This window comes from Podarcis cretensis (genome assembly GCF_951804945.1).
Source record: "Podarcis cretensis genome assembly, chromosome: 2".
Lineage (NCBI taxonomy): Eukaryota > Metazoa > Chordata > Lepidosauria > Squamata > Lacertidae > Podarcis > Podarcis cretensis.
Genome location: NC_137171.1, coordinates 45,008,570 through 45,027,622, shown reverse-complemented (window position 1 = coordinate 45,027,622; position 19,053 = coordinate 45,008,570). Strand labels below are relative to the sequence as shown.

General features: G+C 42.7%; 1 protein-coding gene across 1 annotated transcript in view; it reads left to right on the top strand.

Annotated features, from left to right (window-relative positions):
- ATP10B (ATPase phospholipid transporting 10B (putative)) overlaps window positions 1-9,143 on the top strand; it is a 52,047-nt gene extending 42,904 nt beyond the window's left edge. The window contains exons 16-21 of the mRNA XM_079964762.1: window positions 118-243; window positions 2,080-2,280; window positions 2,988-3,068; window positions 3,156-3,260; window positions 3,682-3,869; window positions 8,059-9,143. Coding sequence (XP_079820888.1) covers window positions 118-243; window positions 2,080-2,280; window positions 2,988-3,068; window positions 3,156-3,260; window positions 3,682-3,869; window positions 8,059-8,506 — 1,149 coding nt within the window. The 3' untranslated portion in view covers window positions 8,507-9,143. The remainder of the gene's footprint in view (window positions 1-117; window positions 244-2,079; window positions 2,281-2,987; window positions 3,069-3,155; window positions 3,261-3,681; window positions 3,870-8,058) is intronic.
- The last annotated feature ends 9,910 nt before the right edge of the window (window positions 9,144-19,053 follow it).

Below are 19,053 nucleotides of genomic sequence, written 5' to 3'. Positions count from 1 at the left end.
TGCACTTCCTCCCAGTCATTGCTTTTGCCCAGCTGGTTGGTGTTTGCCTGTCTTTGGTTTGTTTTGGGGTCAGATAAAGTGGAGGAAATAAATCTCTTCTTTTCATTTCTGTTTCAGGCTGTCATGGCCAGTGATTTTGCCATATCTCAATTCAAGCACTTGAAGAAGTTGCTTCTAGTTCATGGACATTGGTGCTATTCCCGCTTAGGCAAGCTGGTGATATACTTTTTCTATAAAAACGTGGTAAGTTTCAGACATCTTCAGTTGCCTCTGTGCCAGCTGCGAATGCTTTCTTCTCCTAGCCACAGATGATGATGACGACAATGAAGGTTCATATTTGTACTGATTAAGGATCCAAGCCAGGCAGCTTACAAGCTCCAAAAATACCATACAGAACATTCCATTTAAAAATCACATTCAGAGCCTGAAATGATGAATAACCATCCAATAAAAAGGCACAATAAAAACAGATTGACTACAGAGGCTTGTTCCCATTTTTTCCTCAAAAGCTGAGAAGTAGACACTTCTAAGTCATAATCCCCTATCTTAAATAATAATGATTTAAGAAAAAAAATGTTCTGACAACCATAGGTATCATCCTGGCTGTGTTTCTGCATACAGAATAGTAAATTATAACTACTCGGAATGGGACTTGGCTCTGTATTAGGCTGAAAAGCCTGCCAATACACTTAATTTGATGAGAGCCACATGCTAGCAATTAGCAACAACAGTAATCAGCTTTACCAACATAATGAGAAAGCACACACACACACCCCACACCTCCATTTTCAAGTCATGTATTTCCATTAGGGAGGTAACATGAAACATCACACTTTTTAGAGATTCAAAGCTCACGTTTGAGAAGGAGTGGAAGAGAAGCAAGTCTTCCATGGGAACTATCAGAGCTGTATCACCTTAATAAACTCCTTTCACGAGTCTTCCCTTCCCATCACTTCCTTTTCAAAAGCCCACATTTCCCTTCCTCTCAGCCACTGTGGATTCCATTTTCCCTTTTGATACTATTTTTCTATGTATTGTTTCTCTGCGCTGTCTTGAAGATACAGTGAAGATTGTGTCTAATGCAGTCCCACCCACCTTATTCAAATGATCCGGTGGTAGGTATTACATGAACTCACCCTTCTCTATTAGATATCCCATTCCTGTGAACAGGAATATGTCGGCTGGAACAGCAATATTTGGGTTGTAGTTTGCCTACTTTTCTAAGAAGATCCATAAGGGTTGTTTCTTTTGCACTGGGAGCTTTCCACCTGCAGTTTGGTCCCTCACACACTATATATTCTCTCCTTTTTCCATTTTCTCACTTCTGTATTCTATTCAAAAAGGTGTTGAACATGTTTAAACTGAAGAGCTGTTCCAAGAGCAGAGTTTAAATTTGTGAAAACAACCTTTGAATAGCAAATAAATGGTTCCTGGCCAGCAGCGCATGAGGCTAACTGCATACAGATGTTTGCTACTAAGAAAGCAAGTCTAACACACCCACCCCAAGACGCACTTGCTGGAGGCAGTTAGGTTGGTGTGGGGGTGCATTGTCCCTGGAGCTTCAGGAGAAAGTGGGTGCAAACCTTTTACCCACCAGCTGCTTCCGTATTCTAAATTTCCCCAGCAGCAATTTCTGTCTATGGTAGTCCAAAACCTAGTGCAAACACACTTTTAGAAGTTCATGGTAGGAATAGCAACTTGGGGACGATTTAGAGAAAAGAAAAAGGAGGCAATAATATCATACAGAAATATCAGTCAAGCACCCTTTCCCTCACTTTTTATTTAAATTCCTCACTCCCAATGCAACTTTTCTCTTTTAAAAATAATTTCAGAGCTCAGTTGTAGTTAGCTTCTCAGACTGATCAAAAACCTGATTAAGATCAAATACTTGGATTTTTTGAAGTCATTTGGACTGAATTGCCTTAAATCAAAGTACTTAAGCATTAACTGAGTCACAGCGCAGGCTGTAACGTGTTCTGGGAGCTTATCATCTGTACACATGTAAGGAAGTGTGCATGGAAATATCTTGAATAACACAAACAACTAATGTATTTTGCCTTTTAAACATTTTCCCACCAGACCTACGTCAACCTGCTGTTCTGGTACCAGTTCTTCTGTGCATTCTCTGGGGCCGCCATGATAGACTACTGGCAAATGATCTTCTTCAACTTGTTTTTCACTTCTGTGCCACCAATACTTTCTGGAGTCCTGGATAAAGATGTTTCGGCAGGAACTCTGCTGAGCTTGCCTGGTCTTTATAAGAGCGGACAAAACTCAGAGGTACACCTTTCTTGCTCAAGGAAGCCTCACAACAAGTTCCTATAGTTTTCCACATATCCTTCAGCGCAGTGGGTGAAAAAGCAGTTTGGGGAGGGCAATTTTAAGGTGGGGAGGGTTAAGCAGCCTCCCTCTGTGCAGTCTTACGCCACCTAAACTGTCATGTACAACTTGAACTTTGGCTACAGTCTACAGTCACTTCAGGTGATTTCTCTTGCACTGGGAAAAGAAATGCAATGAGATCTAAATATGTGAAGAATAAGAATTTTCAGAAGCATTTTAGAAAACATAATGTTCTGTACCCTATTCTCTGGTTTTATAAAGTATCTCAATAGGATTCTGTTTTATTCTGAAACTTTAAGTTATTTATTGTTTTTCATGTGCATGGTACTATTTGTATTGAAAGTTATTTACCATCCATATCTCATTTATCTTCCCAATTGCCCCATTGTACATAAATTGGGGGATTGTGACTTGCTGAAGGCCATCCCACGCAGTTTATGCCTGAATGGGTGCTTTTACAGCTCAGTGCTGTAAAAGGAAAGCTTTCAGTTATTCTCCTCCCTGATGGCTTCCCCAAGGAGGGGGAAACTGGAGAGTTTTGACTCTCTTTTTTCACAGAGGACTCAACTGCCACATTCAGTACAAAAAAAACCCCAACCTCTGACTGAAAATCAAGTGTTTCCTCTTTGTGTTATGATTTGCTGCAGGTTTACAAGCCTCTGACGTTCTGGGTTGCCATTTTGGAATCTTTTTATCAGAGCCTTATCTGCTTCTTTGTCCCTTATCTAGTAAGTATTTAAGGCACTCTCTAAGTGGCTCTTAATGAAACAAAAATTGTGTCAGTCAATAAGCCTACAACTATTTCTGTTTTCCAGGCATATCTTGATTCCGATATTGACATTTTCCGCTTTGGAACAACAATCAATACAGTTGCTCTCCTTACTATTCTGTTTCACCAAGCTTTAGAAATTCAAACATGGGTATGTAGATAAACCCTTCAGTAACTATTATAGCTTTCTGATTGCCTGCTTTTAGAAATGATTATCATAACTTATGTACCCTGTGCTAGCTTGTTCTGCATCCCTTTTAAGATTTGGCTAGTCTCCAAAATAATAAACATGCTATTGTGATTAACAAAACAGAGAGCAGGATTCAGCTAAGGAGTCCCATCAGTGGAAGCCCTGTGAAAGGACTTCCACTTGCACAATGGAGTTCTCCTTGTTTCGGAAGCTGAAATGTTTTGCCACATAAATGAAAAATACTCTATTTTGTTAATCGCATATATATGTATCTGGCTGCTTCTGCATGAACATTTGCAATTGTTGCCTTTTCTCCTGTACTGGAATCCTGGTGACCAAACTTGCTGCCATAATGGTTCTTTTCCTCACATCTTGTCCACAGACTCTGTCCCATGGAATTACAATCACTGTGAGCATTCTTCTGTACTTCATTTTCTCAACCATCTACAATGCCACATGTGTCGTCTGCAACCCTCCCACCAATCCCTACTGGATTATGGAGTTTGAGATGTCGCAGGCGAGCTTTTATTTCATATGCATCATCACTCCAGTCATAGCACTTCTTCCAAGGTTTGAACATATGCTTCTTTTGTACCTGTTGGGTAGAATACCATGTCCTGGTCAGCAACAACCTAGTTCCTGGGTAATGGTGGGAAGGGGTTTTCCAACAGACTTAGTGTCCTGTTTCTTGTTTCCCCATCATCTGCGGTGCCTCTGATCAGCTACTTTCTTCTGATTTCTGATGGTCTCTGGAAGAGAGGCTTAAAATCCTTGACAGCCTGTTACCTTTCATGCTGTCACAACCTCTTTCTGGAGTTCGGGAGGCATCAAGTCTGTGTACCTTGGCTGGAACATAAAGGCTTTGTGGTTGTGCTGTGTAATGGAGTTCTTTGAGAGGCAACCTTTGAGCATTTCAAAGTAGAGGGGGAAACTGCTTTTCTGGTGCTTTCCTCTCCAGCACTTGAATATGGATCTAGTTAACTGTCAGGTCTCAAAACTTTTTCCAGCTGTCAACAAGGCCTTGGAACAACTACAAATGTACAGTGTTTGCTTCACCACCACTGCTATACAGAGAGAGAAAAAGGAGACAGAGAAAGCAAAGCATGTAGAAGCAGAATCTTCTGCTCATTTGATTTGGAAATCTTGTTCTTCATCTATCCTACTTTATTCACTCACTATAAACACATATTGATTTGAGGGCAGATTCAGAAGGAGGACATTAAAGCTTGTTTCCGTAGTATTCTGCTCCTTTGGTTTTGGTTTTGTCTTAAAGAAGAAATCAGCTCCTCTATTGTGAAATAATTATTCAGGCTGGAGTTTCACAAGGGTCCCTGCAGTCTGAAGGTTAAAAAGCTGCCATACATGAACCGTGTGAGCCCTGCCACAGTTGTATGTCAGCGATGCACTCCCAAGTGCCACCTGTATGAGGATGGAATTTAGAGCAAATGGCTGCATTCAGACAAAATCACAAACGTTGGTTCATTCTTACTTGAATGAGCTTGGGCAAGCCTTGGACTACCATACTCCAGCAGACCCATGAGGAGATTGGAAGTTTTTAAGTTTAAAAAAACCAGCTAACCACAGTTTAACATTATGTTTAAATCTGAACAAACAGTGGTTTGTGGAATTGACTTATTTCAGTAAACTATATTTAAATCTATGATTGCCTGCAGTTTAGGGTTCACTAAGTCCAGATCCCCATTTATGTTAGGAAGCTCTCTTTGTCCCTACCATAGGAGCAGGGGTGAAAACATGCTGGCAGCCACAGCAACAGAGGTTTCCTGGTGTGGTGCATGTCATCTTCTCTCTCGGGAGAGGAGCTAGATTCAGGCAGCCCATAGCACTATACTGCAGTTAACAAAAAATGGAAGTGAAGACTTCTAACCTCCTCTTCATGGCTGCATCAAAGGAGGTAAGGACTGTGTCACTAAAGGACAAGGCTCATTAATGCAATAATGAACCATAGTTTATCACCAGATCCAACTTCAGTCAATGAATATATACAAAGATCTTATCAGGGACTTTGGCATGATCCATCTTTGCAACCTGTCATTTTCCCATGCAATGAGGAAATGTGATGTTACCACATACCACCCTGATCTTAAGCAGGAGCTAGATAGCAACCCCTGACCTGGGAGTCGCTCCTTTTATTTGATTCTCACTGCAGCAGACTAGGGTTTGTAAGGGATCAGAACTCTATGCTCACTTCCCAAGGGGAAAATAGGAGGAAGAAGATCAGGCATGGTGGGCTTTTCTCACATTCAAATCTCCTATGAAGTGGAGCAGGAAGAGATGAGAACTGAACTCTAGTTCTCTGGAGCTTGGCAGGATGGAGTTGTTCTACTCCCTCTATGTAGAGCTGGACTGTGTCCCACTTTGGCTTTGAACTTTCTGTACCTAGTTATTCTTACACTAGTGGCTATCAGGCAAACCAAGAAGGGATTTCAATAAGACTAGAAGCCATGTGAGCAGAGGGTGCTAAATTCTCTCCCATGGGGAGTTTACAATCTAAACAAGCCAAGGCAAGGCAGAATCTGAGAACTATCTTAGGAATTGATTTTTACACAGATCAGCCAGCCACATGCGTGTAAGCAAATAATGTTACATTCCTAAAAGGATTTAGCTCTGCCCACAGGCCTGGTCAATCTGTGCTGAAAACTAGTTCATAAGGCTGTTAGCACCATACGATGATTTACAAACATGACCCAGAGCTGCAAAACTAATAAGCATTGTCACTTTCTGCTTAGCTTGCTGGTGTTGAACGACAGTGCCAAAACAAGATACAACCTGTACTTTTTCCTGCTGTTCACTACATGGAAAGGAAAGGAAAAAGATATTCCCACTCAACTAATTACCTCCACCCAAAAATGGCCTCCTGGAATCAGTCACCAGTTTGTTTGTTTCTTTTGACATATTTATAGCCCACTTGTTTCCTAAGATCTCATGGTAGGGAACCACAACACTTCATTTAAAACTAGAATCAATTAATCAAAAATAAAAATAACATCAAATAACATTTCAGTTACATGTCTCTAAAAAGCTCAAGCTGGACCTCAATATTTTCTAAAGGCTTGAATGTTTTACACTGGCACTGATTTTTTTTTGGGGGGGAGAGAGTAGATGTCAGCTGAATTTCAGAGGGGAAGGTGCCCCACAACCTGGGCACTACCACACAGAAGGCCCTTTCTCATATCACCTTACACTGTGTGAGGTGAGACACTGTTGTAAAATTTTAACATCCAAGTGGGATTACATAGGGAGAGGTGCTCCTTCAGATATTTAGGTTCAAAGCATAATCTTGTTGGCAGCCAGTGCAGTTCTTTCAGAACCAATGGGATGTGTCTGGCTGTTCTGCTCATTTTGCTGTAGCTGCCATTTTTGAGTCATTCAACAAGTCAACCTACACAGAGCACAATTCAATATTCAGAATGGAAGGTTATCAGAGTATGAGTTTGTGCCCAGGCTCTCTCTGTCCCAAAACAGCCACAGCAGGTGAATCAATGAAAGCCGGCCTAAGGTACTTCACACCACTGAGGACACTTGAACCTCCCATGACAAAGATGGATCTCGGAATATTCCCAGACTATGTACTTGTTCTTTCAAGGGGAGTGTAGCCCCATCAAAAGCAGTGGTTTACTGTCACTGTTTGCCCTAAGAAACACCACTTCCAGGAGGCTTTTGGATGAGGGGGAACTATAACTGCAGTATTTTATGAATAGTTGGGTGTTGCCATTTTTATTGTGCATTGTACTGATATAATTGTTTCTTAAGTTTTTGTGTTGCTTACGTTATTTTTATGTTGCAAACCACCCTGTGGCCTTTTGACAAAGTACAGTATATCCATTTCTTAATGACTAATTACATAAATTGTTCCCAAACCGTAGCACTCTGCCTTGTCAGGATTCAGTCTCAATTCCTGGGCCCTCATCCAGCCCATCAAAGCTACCTTAGTGCACACCATTTCTAGCTAGACCACAGAGACCCATAGATAAATGCAGCAGGTGTACTAGCTCCTGAACCTTGCCCCACAGCCCTTTTCCATGCAATATGCACAGGGCAGCCCCACAGTATCCTTACCCCCTTCTCTCGTTTGCAACCCCCCTCCCTCCAACAAAAGGACTTTCCTATCTCCAAACCTGTCTCTAACAACTCTATATTATTTGTCACTCATATAGCCTGCCTTTCCTCCAAAGTCTATAAGGCAGTGTACATGGTTTCTCCTCCCCTGCAACCAAGTGAGATGGGTCAGGCCAAAAGAAAGCTACTGGCCTAAAATCACATCATGGCTGATTTGACCCTCCTACAAATTCCAAGCCCTCGGCTGGCCTATCAGTGTTATAAGGTCACTGTAACAAGCAGATTGTCTTCATATGATTACCCAAGAGCATTACAGTGGTACTTCAGGTTACATACACTTCAGGTTACATACACTTCAGGTTACAGACTCCGCTAACCCAGAAATGGTGCTTCAGGTTAAGAACTTTGCTTCAGGATGAGAACAGAAATCGTGCTCCGGCGGTGTGGGGGCAGCGAGAGGCCCCATTAGCTAAAGTGGTGCTTCAGGTTAAGAACAGTTTCATGTTAAGTATGGACCTCCGGAACGAATTAAGTACTTAACCTGAGGTACCACTATATACTACCTCATCAGATATCTACAGAATAGGAGAACCAGGAAGAGTGAAAGCTTGTTTTTATGAGGGTACTACTAAAGTTGTTTGTTTGTTTGTTTGTTTGTTTGTTTGTTTGTTTGTTTGTTTAGGTATCTTATCTTGGCTCTTCAGGGAACTTTTGAGGTATCGCCCATTGTGAAAGCACAACACTTGGATAAGCTCCCTAAAGAACAACAGGACTGGGAAATAAAGAAATGGAAATTGAGGGAACAAGGCCAAGGTGTCTGCAATGATGGGCCTGAGGGACCCATTGCAAACATGGGTGTGTCTTCACCTAACATTGCAGCAGAGCACACGTTTCAAGGTCTCTGTCCTCTAGAACAAGAAGCCCTCAGGAACCAGGCATCGAACAGAGGAGTCAATGACTACACCAAATGGTGGGGTGGGGAAGAGGATGTGGCTGCCGGTTTCCTGTCAGCAGATGCATCTCCTGGGCAAAGTATACCAGCAAAGCCCTTTTCTGGCCTCCTGACCAATGGCTCTGAAAATTCCAGTCAAAGGAGCCACCGGCGGTCTGTGAGTGCAGTGACTCTATGAAAGAGCTTGAGTTTTTGATTAAAAGAAATTGAAATTGCTTCTCTGCACATCCTCCACCTCCCACATGGTGAGCAAAGGTAGCAGAGGGAAGATAGAATTTCTATTTATATTAAATGGCAATCCCTTGTCGAAAGAGAGACCTAAAGTATAATTTCACCAGCCTGGCGGAACAGTGTGTTTTATCTTCACAATGTGCTGTTCCTCCGGTATGTGCAAGTGAACTTACTGTGAGGAAGAGAAGATCCAAACAACTTGGAGAAATATTATGCAAGAATCCCTTCGTCAATGTGAAATGCACTATTTCCTTGGAAACGGACAGTATAACCTGAGGAGAACTATTTTGCTTTATCCAATAATGAGCCCCTTCTGTCTTCTGAATCTGACCCTAAACATGTCACTCTGAGCCTCCTGCTGATTGGCAGCTACATGGCTGCAATACAGTTTTGATCCATTTTGCCACTACTATAGAATTGTTTCCTAGGAATTTCTCCAGATTACAGCACTTTATGGTAAAACAATCAGTTTTAAAGACCAGAATGAAATAAGTCAACAGTGCTGAATTCATCAACCTGGGCATTTTGCAATTCAACAATCAAAACCATGTGTAAAAGTATTTTATAAAATGTTTTTATAAGTGTGTGTGTGTGTGTGTGTGTGGTGCATTACTAATTGAACAGATATATGTTTGGTTATTTGTGTAACCAACCCCCTAATCCCTAGCACACTTACTTTGATGTAAGGTCCATTGGTTTCAAATTAATTATTTCCCAAAAGAGACCACATCAGACCACGTGAGGGTTGGCACTAGGAATGAGTGTGTTTATTCCACTCCTCTTCAATTGCAATTTTCAGTAACTTCCAAATATGGACACACCACATTTCTTGTCTTCAGATGTTGTAGGGAGGAGAGAGGCTCCAATGAGGATATGTGTGCTAGCTCCACCCCCTTCTGCAGCCATTTTTCTCATCTTCCAACTTGAGAAAAGTACCGTACGCTTCCGTCTATAAGACGCCTCCATGTATAAGATGCCCCCTATTTTGGGGGACTCAGATTTAAGAAAATGTAGGGAGATGGCCCAGAGTTCTTGAGCTTTTGGGGGAGAGGCTTACCCAGGGTTATTGAGCTTTTTTTAGGGGGGATTGCCTAAAATTGCTCACCCACATGCATCGCTAAATCCACCTCCCATCTGTCCCATCGCCGGCAGAAGCTACCAATCGCCCGCCCAACTGCTGGAGTGTCAGCCAATCAACACTATCCATTGATGCAGCAACCAATAACACGCACAATAGCCACTGACAACCTCAGCAGCAACCAATCAAACATCCACCCTATGCCCATGTATAAGACAACTCCCACTTTTTGGCATGATTTTTAAAGAAAAGAACATAGTCTTATACACGGAAAAGTACAGTAGCTACCTGCATCAGGGAGCCTTTTGTGTCTGTGTGGGCTCCCCATGCATTTTAGAACCCTGGGAAATACAAGTTCTATAATGTGTGGGCAGCCTCTACAGATACAAAAAGCTCCCTGCTACAGACAGGTCACCCTCCATGCATTGGAAGGTGACAAAAATGGCAAAAGAAGGATTGGCGTTAGCATGCTTACCCTCCCATATTGATTGTCACCACTTTGGAATGCCTGAAGGAGAGCTAAGGCATTCTAAGGAGTGCCAACAAAACACTGCAGCCTCCCCAGAAACTGACTGACATTATTGGGATAATGATTTCTAAAGCACTGCTTGCACTTAAAATGGTATGGAACTGTATTGTTTTCAACAGAGGCATCATCGGCGTCCAACTTGCCTGCATTCCTTTAGCATCTCCCTAATTCAGAAACCCAATTCATTCAATTAAGAGGCACAAAATAAACCCGTTGGCTTTATTTATTTACGAAGAGAAGATGCAAAAGTAAAATGGAGCCACAGCCTTTAAGTGCCCCCCTTTGTCACTGGTGTAAGATCTGTTTAGTTCAGGCACCAGCTATTCCGTAACTGGGCCACCCAATGAAATTGCTGCTCACCTTTTGCCTAGATTTTCTCAAAGCATAATGCCTTTAAAATTAACAGCGCGTCGCACCACAGAGAGTTGAAAACCTGCAGGTTTGCTAAGCCGGAAAACATAAAGGCAACATCTCCTGAAAGAAGAGATGAGCTCAACAGGTCATTAACTCTCAGGACCAAAAGCAGTAGCTGTCCTAAGTTAAATAAGAAGACAAGAACCACCCAGCATCTTTGGAGGGGGATTTGAGATAAAGTTGGCTAAATATTAACATGGGAGCATATTACATACGGTAAATGAATGCATGTGTCACCTATTGCTGGACAGTTGTGCTAACTGATCTCCTGCATAGTTTGCATTTATTGGGTTATAGCACCAGATCACTCCACACAGTTTCGAGCTATGACGATAGCATGTAAGACACAATGTGACTAGATGCTTGCAAGCATGATAATGGTAACCGGTTTAAATGGAACAGCAACAGCTTGTTTCAAACAGTGTGACAGGCAAGAACACCAAAATGCTGACCATTTGAGGTTACTTTCATACTGCTTAGGAATGGAATTCACTGCCTTTGTCAGCTTCTCAGCATCTCAAGTGTTACCTTAGAGTTCCTCAAGTAATGCTTGCTTTTACTTGAGGAGGGAGGGATACAGGAAAATTCAGTTTGGTTCCTGTGTTGATTCAAACCAGCTAACTGGCAGGTCCCAAAACTGCAGATGATCAGAAATATAGGTGTGCTTTGCAATTCATGCTTCTCCAAATTTTGTGATGGACTTCTGCAAAAAATATAAAAAACCTAAATGTGCACAAATTTTGCATATTAGGGGAAGTGTGCACAGAAATGCATATATTTTTAACAATGCATAATTTGTGAAAAGAGCAAACCAAAATGCATTATGAGGAAAACTGCTTACATAAATATGCATAAATGTTAAAATCCAATTCATATATACATATTAGGAGAAAATGACATAAAATGCTAATTTTTCATGGTTTTTTTCATTTAAAAATTGTATCTGCTTGCCTTGGAGCAGAATTTGAGGGTGCATTGGGGGCTGGTGTGTCCTAATCTGACACTCTAGTCCAGGGGTCAGGAACCTCGGGTCAGAGGTGGTCAGATATGACCCTTCTTGTTTCTCTTTGTGTTCCCTGAGCCCCTGTAGCCTTGACACCACACTGGCTTCTGCATAAATTATAGCATTTGCTTTGAATCTGCAGCTTTAGGAAGTTTTTTTTAAAAAAAAAAACCACCACTAAGCATGTACAATACAGTCGTGAAAATACCCAGAAACTTGGCTATCAAGCATAAATATGTAATGCTGGCACTGAGCAATGCATACATATTTAATGCTAGCACTGAGCAATTTAGCTATTTTCTGTCCTGTATGGCCCTGAAAGCAAGAATAAAAGTTGGTGGTTTCTTAACAGTTGAAACATGTTTTTCAAGCTGTGATAACATGAATACAGGCATGAAATTTTTGGCTACTAATTTTTCACTTTTGTTAACAGGCTCAAAAGCAGAGATGTGAAATAAAGTCGTAAACAGTAGCATACATTGAGGCTTCGATCCTAGACAGGCATACCTGAGAATAAGTCGCATTGGATTCAGTTGGACTAACTTTTGAGTAGACATATCTAAGACTCCAATGCCATTGTCAGTTTTCCAAGTCTAGCTACCTTTTGTAGTACTTAAGCAGAAAACAAACATCCCACATGAAAAAGAAGCTTAGATGTTGGAGAGTTAAAATGTGCAGTTATGAGCGAGCAAAGTTTGGGCTTTGCCTAGCTTACAGTCTGCTCCATCTTTTCACTTTCAAGTATGCAGCTTTCCCTAAAACTTAAAAGACTCCAGAATGATGGGGCTCAGCATTTTCCACAATGAAACGGGAGTGAGGAGTACCTGCTTTTGTAGGAGCATTCCCTGCTGTGCTAAATGAGCTCAAAGAAAAATGTTCTGTGTTGCCAGTAAGGGATATGGACCGGGCGTTTTGGGACATCGAGCAACTATCCACCTGTTTCCAGTCCATGTCTCCATCACATCCATTCTTCCATGTATCTAACAAAGGCAAAAAGCCCTGGTAATTCTGTTAGCAGTCATGCTAATTAATGAATCAACCTAATGACAACAGGAAAGGATCCAAGTAGCACTTTTGTGCTTCTAAAGGACCCTGTTTATTTAAAATAGAGCAATCAGGTCTGTGGTTGTAAAGGCTAGCAAGTCATCTTTGTTTAAACCTTTGCCACCAGTTCTTTTGAAGTTCCCTTTTAAAGCAAGGGGGGAGTGTATAATAGCAGACAATACTAAAATATTCGCTGTCAGACATTTTCCACCCCTAGACCAAGTCCTGGACATTCAATCCACTTCTTGGGAAATGGACTCCTCACAAAGTTATACTCAGAGTTAAAAAAGATTTGAGGGAGAAAGAGCACTGGTCTCATTTAAGGCACTTCACAAATGTATGGGAAAGATAATCTCCACTTTGGCCTGATGTCACATGTGGCACAGTGGTGAATTGTTGGACAGCATGCAGAAAACAGTGCCCAGGAACCACAATTCCCCAAGACTACCTGGTCCAAATGTACCTTTTGTTTTCAGATAGTATAAGGTGGGCAGATGGGTACAAAAGTCCTAAAACTACTCCATGCTAATCTGAAGCCTGCAGTTCTATATGCATTTACATGGAGGAAAGCCACAGTGAACCCAATTGACTTACTTCTGAGTAAACAATAGTAGTGTGCTGCACATTACTCCTCTCTTGGCTTGCAGGAGATCCTGAAGGCAACATAAGTCATCTTGGGGGGGGGGCAGAGGGGGTGAAGAGAACTGCACTGTGAAATTCAGAGAACTGTGGATTTCAAAGGATAGCTGTGTTTTGGTTCTTGTATTATTTTGGTAAGTGGGAATTCTGTAGGTTTGCCTTTAAATGTCATCTGAATTGAATTTCTCCCCCATTCCTAGGGGGAGGGGTGAAAAAGAGGTCACTCCTGCACCTTTAACAGTTGGGCGTAACATAATTACAGCAGGCGTAGCTAGTCACATAAGCCACATCTGATGAAATCCCCTCTTCTACAGATATGGTGGCCTCTTTTTTACCTGGCCCTCCTGTTTCCCGGGACGCAGGTGGCGCTGTGGGGGACGCAGGTGGCGCTGTGGGTTAAAGCCTCAGCGCCTAGGACTTGCCGATCGAAAGGTCGGCGGTTCGAATCCCTGCGGCGGGGTGCGCTCCCGCTGCTCGGTCCCAGCGCCTGCCAACCTAGCAGTTCGAAAGCACCTCCAGGTGCAAGTAGATAAATAGGGACCACTTACTGGTGGGAAGGTAAACGGTGTTTCCGTGTGCGGCTCTGGCTCGCCAGAGCAGCGATGTCACGCTGGCCACGTGACCCGGAAGTGTCTCCGGACAGCGCTGGCCCCTGGCCTCTTAAGTGAGATGGGCGCACAACCCCAGAGTCTGTCAAGACTGGCCCGTACGGGCAGGGGTACCTTTACCTTTACCTTTACCTGTTTCCCAGAGAGAACAGAAAAGGAAATAATAAAATTGTAGAGTTGGAGGGGACCCCAAGGGTCATCTAGTCCAACCACCTGCAATGCAGGAATCTCTTCTCCCATCCAATTTGAAACCAGACCAGACCCTGCTTAGCTTTGCAGATGTGCTAGCAGTTTTATTGCTGCACCACTAGATCAAAGCCCGTGTCAGCAACTGGTCCATAACACAGCTTCGTTCGGACACCCTACGTTGACCACAGTGCTCATTTGCATTCCATATATCACAGGTCCTTAGCAAGTAACCTTTATCATGTCACACACCTCACTCCAGAGCACCCCCAGACGCAATCCAGTATTCATGTAGTTTGTGCATGGGCTGCACCACCAACATCAGCACCATGAGTACATCAAATCCATCTTGGGCTGCCTTCAAGAGATTGCTAGTCCAGGCCAATGGACACAGCTTCAGAAAACCACTTCTGCCCCTGGTAGAACAGCATATTGTCAGAATTAAAGACCAGGAAATACTATGCACACTATATATTAAAAAAAAAAAAAAATACAACAGACACTTTCAATCATAATTTGATAATTCAGAGGAGGAGAAAATGTAGGTTTTGGAAATTTCTACCCAACAGAGAATAGTTCTGCCTCAAGAGCTGCCTATAATCAGACACCAAGACAGAAATCATAATGATTCACCTTCTGCCACATTGCTCCTCTTAAGAGATCTAATGAAACCTTCCTCCCCCCAAAAAACTAAAGATGAAGGTGGCTATATGTAACAGTGCCACCTAGTGGCATCACTATTTCTGAGAAGGCTCACACAGTGAACAAGATCAAATACCAGCAGCCCTCTGGACAACTACCACAAAAACCTCACAAGGAGAATAGCAGCTCTCTCTTTTTCAGACTGGCATTCAAAATGTAATATGCAGGCTTTTGAGTTATATTTTACTATTCCTCAGGCTGGATGCTCAGCAAAAGAACAACAAGGAGGAAACACAAATGTTTCTGAGAGCTAGGGCTTCTAAAAGCCGGTTTATCTAGTGAGCAGAGTTGCAAAGCCTTGCAGTCTTGGGGTGCTTTCAGATGTGAGGCTTAAAGTGCTTCTTGCTTCAAACTGGTCTATAACACAACTTCGTTCACACACCCTACGTTGACCACAGTGCTCATTTGCATTCCATAGATCACAGCTCCTTTCCTTCCACATTAATACTGATCAAGCATTCACATAAATAACGTGAGCAAAGTCCAAAGGCAATTTACAGATACGAAACATAGCATTCTAAGCCCCCCCTTTGCACATGCCTCTTGTATAGGAGCAGCTTGCCAATGGCCGCCTAGACACTGCTGGACTTAAAGCTCACATCTTCCCTGTCCACTGGCCCTGCTGGCTAGGTTGAGAACTATGGTCCACCAACATTTAGAGGACCAGAGGAAAGCCATTGCTGCCCTAATAATATGACTGTTGCCACGTCTATAGCTGCTCCTAGCCAATGGTGTGCACACAAAGCCATCTACCTGTAGGCTATGCTTACTGTAGCATTGTGAGGGACCAGGCAGTTGCAGATATGCGGCTCCTGAGAGCAGTACGAATGACACACACTGGATAATAGTGTTGAGTGAAATCAAGCTACAGCTTCATTGATTATAATAATAATAAAATAATAATAATAATTTTTTATTTATACCCCGCCCATCTGGCTGGGTTTCCCCAGCCACTCTGGGCAGCTTCCAACAGAATATTAAAATACAATAGTCTATTAAGCATTAAAAGTTTCCCTAAACAGGGCTGCCTTCAGATGTCTTCTAAAAGTCTGGTAGTTGTTTTTCTCTTTGACATCTGGTGGGAGGGTGTTCCATAGGGCAGGTGCCACTACCGAGAAGGCCCTCTGCCTGGTTCCCTGTAACTTGGCTTCTCGCAGTGAGGGAACCGCCAGAAGGCCCTCGGCGCTGGACCTCAGTGTCTGGGCAGAACAATGGGGGTAGAGATGCTCCTTCACATATACTGGACCGAGGCCATTTAGGGCTTTAAAGATCAGCACCCACACTTTGAATTGTGCTCGGAAATGTACTGGGAGCCAGTGTGGGTCTTTCAAGACTGGTGTTATGAGGTCTCGGCGGCTGCTCCCAGTCACCAGTCTAGCTGTCGCTAGTAAGTGGCTTCGGCATGGCAATAGAGTGGAAGACTTCTACGTGCACCTATAGCAGCATGGGAGTTGCCATGGAGGAAGCCAGAAGTGAGGCATGCAGAGAGGAGGACTGAGACGGCATTGCTAAGCAGGCTTAACAGGATGCAATAATTCTGTAGGACATACTCCCGAGTAAACATCTTTAAGAATAAGCTGGTGGCAATTAGGTCAGTGCAAAGCCGTGTGCTCAGATTTCGAGCAGTTGAACAAAACAAAACCCTGACACAAAGCCATTGCGGAGAATCTCTTCCCTGTGAAAACACAAACAACAGCAGCAAGGCATGTCTAGAATACCCAATTTGTCTTTGGGTTTGCATTCTGCTTGTGCAGTCTCCTTCAAGAAAACAATTTGAATCTAAGGTGTTGCCACTTTCAACCCAATTAATACAAATGTGTTGCTCTCTGTGTAATGACATGGTTGTTGACCTCTGCCGCTGTATCCCCACCGTGGTTTCCCCCTTCTGCTCACATTTTGCACAGCCATAATTTACCATCTCATAGGTTTTCTTTCTGAGCATCCTACGAACGGGGTTGTTTCTAAACCAGAACCGACAGCTGCCAGCCCTCTTTGCAAGTGCTCAGTGCAAGGCTATAATCAAGATATCTTCAGCAAAGAGTTGTTTAAAGATGTTTATCATTGTTCTAAAGAGTGTTAAGACAATAAACCAGTCAATTCAGACTAATGGCCAGGTGTACTCTAAGCATTCAAAGGCTCATAAATATTGATTTGTGGATCCAAGTGTCATGGCTGCCAGCTGCTATGCCGACAGTAATTGAAACATTGTAAATATTTATGCTCAGACTTTTTCCTTTTTGAGATATTGGATAAATAGTAACATGAATAATTCTGTATTCCACTGTAAATGCTTCCTAACCTATTGATTTGGCAATCTGGTGATAGATAGGGAAATGTAGAGAACCAGTTCAAGAAAGCCATGTATGGTTTTTACAGCTTTTGCTTACGCCACTGCAAGAACCCACCACAAAGTCTGACAAATCCCCCTTAAATCCCACTACATCTGCTACCATATTCTGTTTTGCATGGAATCTGGCAGCAACCCTTATGACGATTAGTAAAAGCTTGTGCACGAAATTACACAGCTGGATGCACCCTAATACATCAGTTACCAATATCATGCTCAAGTTCTGTGAGCCTGACCCAAGCCATGGGACAGATGTTGAGTGCCCCAGCCACACAAAGGCATGATCCAAGATCAGGAAAATGTACTGGTTTTTTGCCATTTAGTATTCAAAGCAGAGAGAGTTTGTTTTCTTCATACCTCAAATCTGCTTATCCCTTCTTCTTTTTCTTCCCCCTTAAATATCCCCATGGTAAGAAAGAACTTATTTGCTATTAGATTCTCTGTGCAAAATTTACTGTGAAATTGTCAGTGTCCAATTTCACATGAACATTTCCACTACAAAATGTCATGAAACTGTAAAGGAAGAGTTGTCACTGAACATGGCTTAGGGTGCCTCTAGGCACTGTAGTCTTTGCAGGATTGTCCTGCATGTTCCCATGCAAAGGCATGATGTTTAGTCCACACACAATGGAGATGGAGATAGCTTTGGTGTAAACGGGATAGTCTGGTCTGCATGATCTGTGCTCCAGGCACAAACTGGGAGTTCTCAGCAGGGACGGACAAATTCATCCAATCCTTGCCCATGTCCCTTTTGCACATTTTTACTCCTATAATTCCATTCCAACATTCATTTGTGAAATAATTTTCATTATCCCAAAACAACATATTTTAAAATGTGTATTTTGATACATACAAACTGCTGGGAATTGCATTGCAGCATTAGAAGTGCAAAAATCCAGTGGACAGCCAAGTTCTAATCTGCACTTTAACATGAGAAGTGCAACTCAGGTCATTTCTTATTGAACATAAGAAGACGTGATGTTTTTGAAACGACAGATTTTAACAAATCTCTGGGGCAATTGAAACACTATCAATGTTACCTTTTGGAGGTAATAACCTACTTCATCAGATGCAAGTCATCAGCATTAGAAGAGCCCTGCTGGATCAGGCCCAAGGTCCATGTAGACCAGCATCCTGGACTAACCAAGTAAGTGCCTAAGGAAAATTCAAAAGCAGGGCTAGAGAGCAGCAGCTGTCTCCCACAAGTTAAACACGAGAGAGAACTTTGCTAAGCGTTAGAATTTTCAGTAGATGAAAGCTTCTTCCTTGAAAGTTTTCAAAAGCAAGTTGTCTAGCACCTTCTTTGAAGCACCTATGTCACTTGCTTCAAACCATAGGATGCCTTGCCCTAAGGGCGGGGAATTAATCATATGAGTGAATGGGAAGGTCACTTCCATTTCTATGATGCCCGTGTGAAATCTGATGCTGCATATGGGTTCTAGGTTCATAGTGTGTGCATAGAAGAAGAGAAATTCATTTGGAAGGCTAAAAAATGTGGAGTAAAGGGAGAAAGGACAGAAATGGATAGAGAGACCTTTTCTCCTCTTCTCAAAATTCCAAAACCCAGGGGCCACTAGGGGGCACATCAGAAGATGGCTGACAATAACATCTCTCCGACCCACATGAGGTAATTTGGAGGCTATGATGGGAGTAATTAGCCTCCCTACCCCCCCCCCAGGATGGTGGGGGGGACTGCCTTGCCTGCTGTGCCCTATACCACCCCCGAATTTGTGGGGATGGGGGCACTAGGCACAAAGCCCTCCTGTGGGATTCCGGTGCTCCTGGACGCCGTCCCTGATCCGCGCCACTAGCTGCAAGAACTTCAAAAGAAACAATTTGGATGAAGGAATGCACATATCTCAAGGAAGAAGGGGGAGTAAAGACTGCTAACAGAAGAGATCTCTGATAAAATAAGACGAGTCGGAGGAACAAGAGAAATCATGA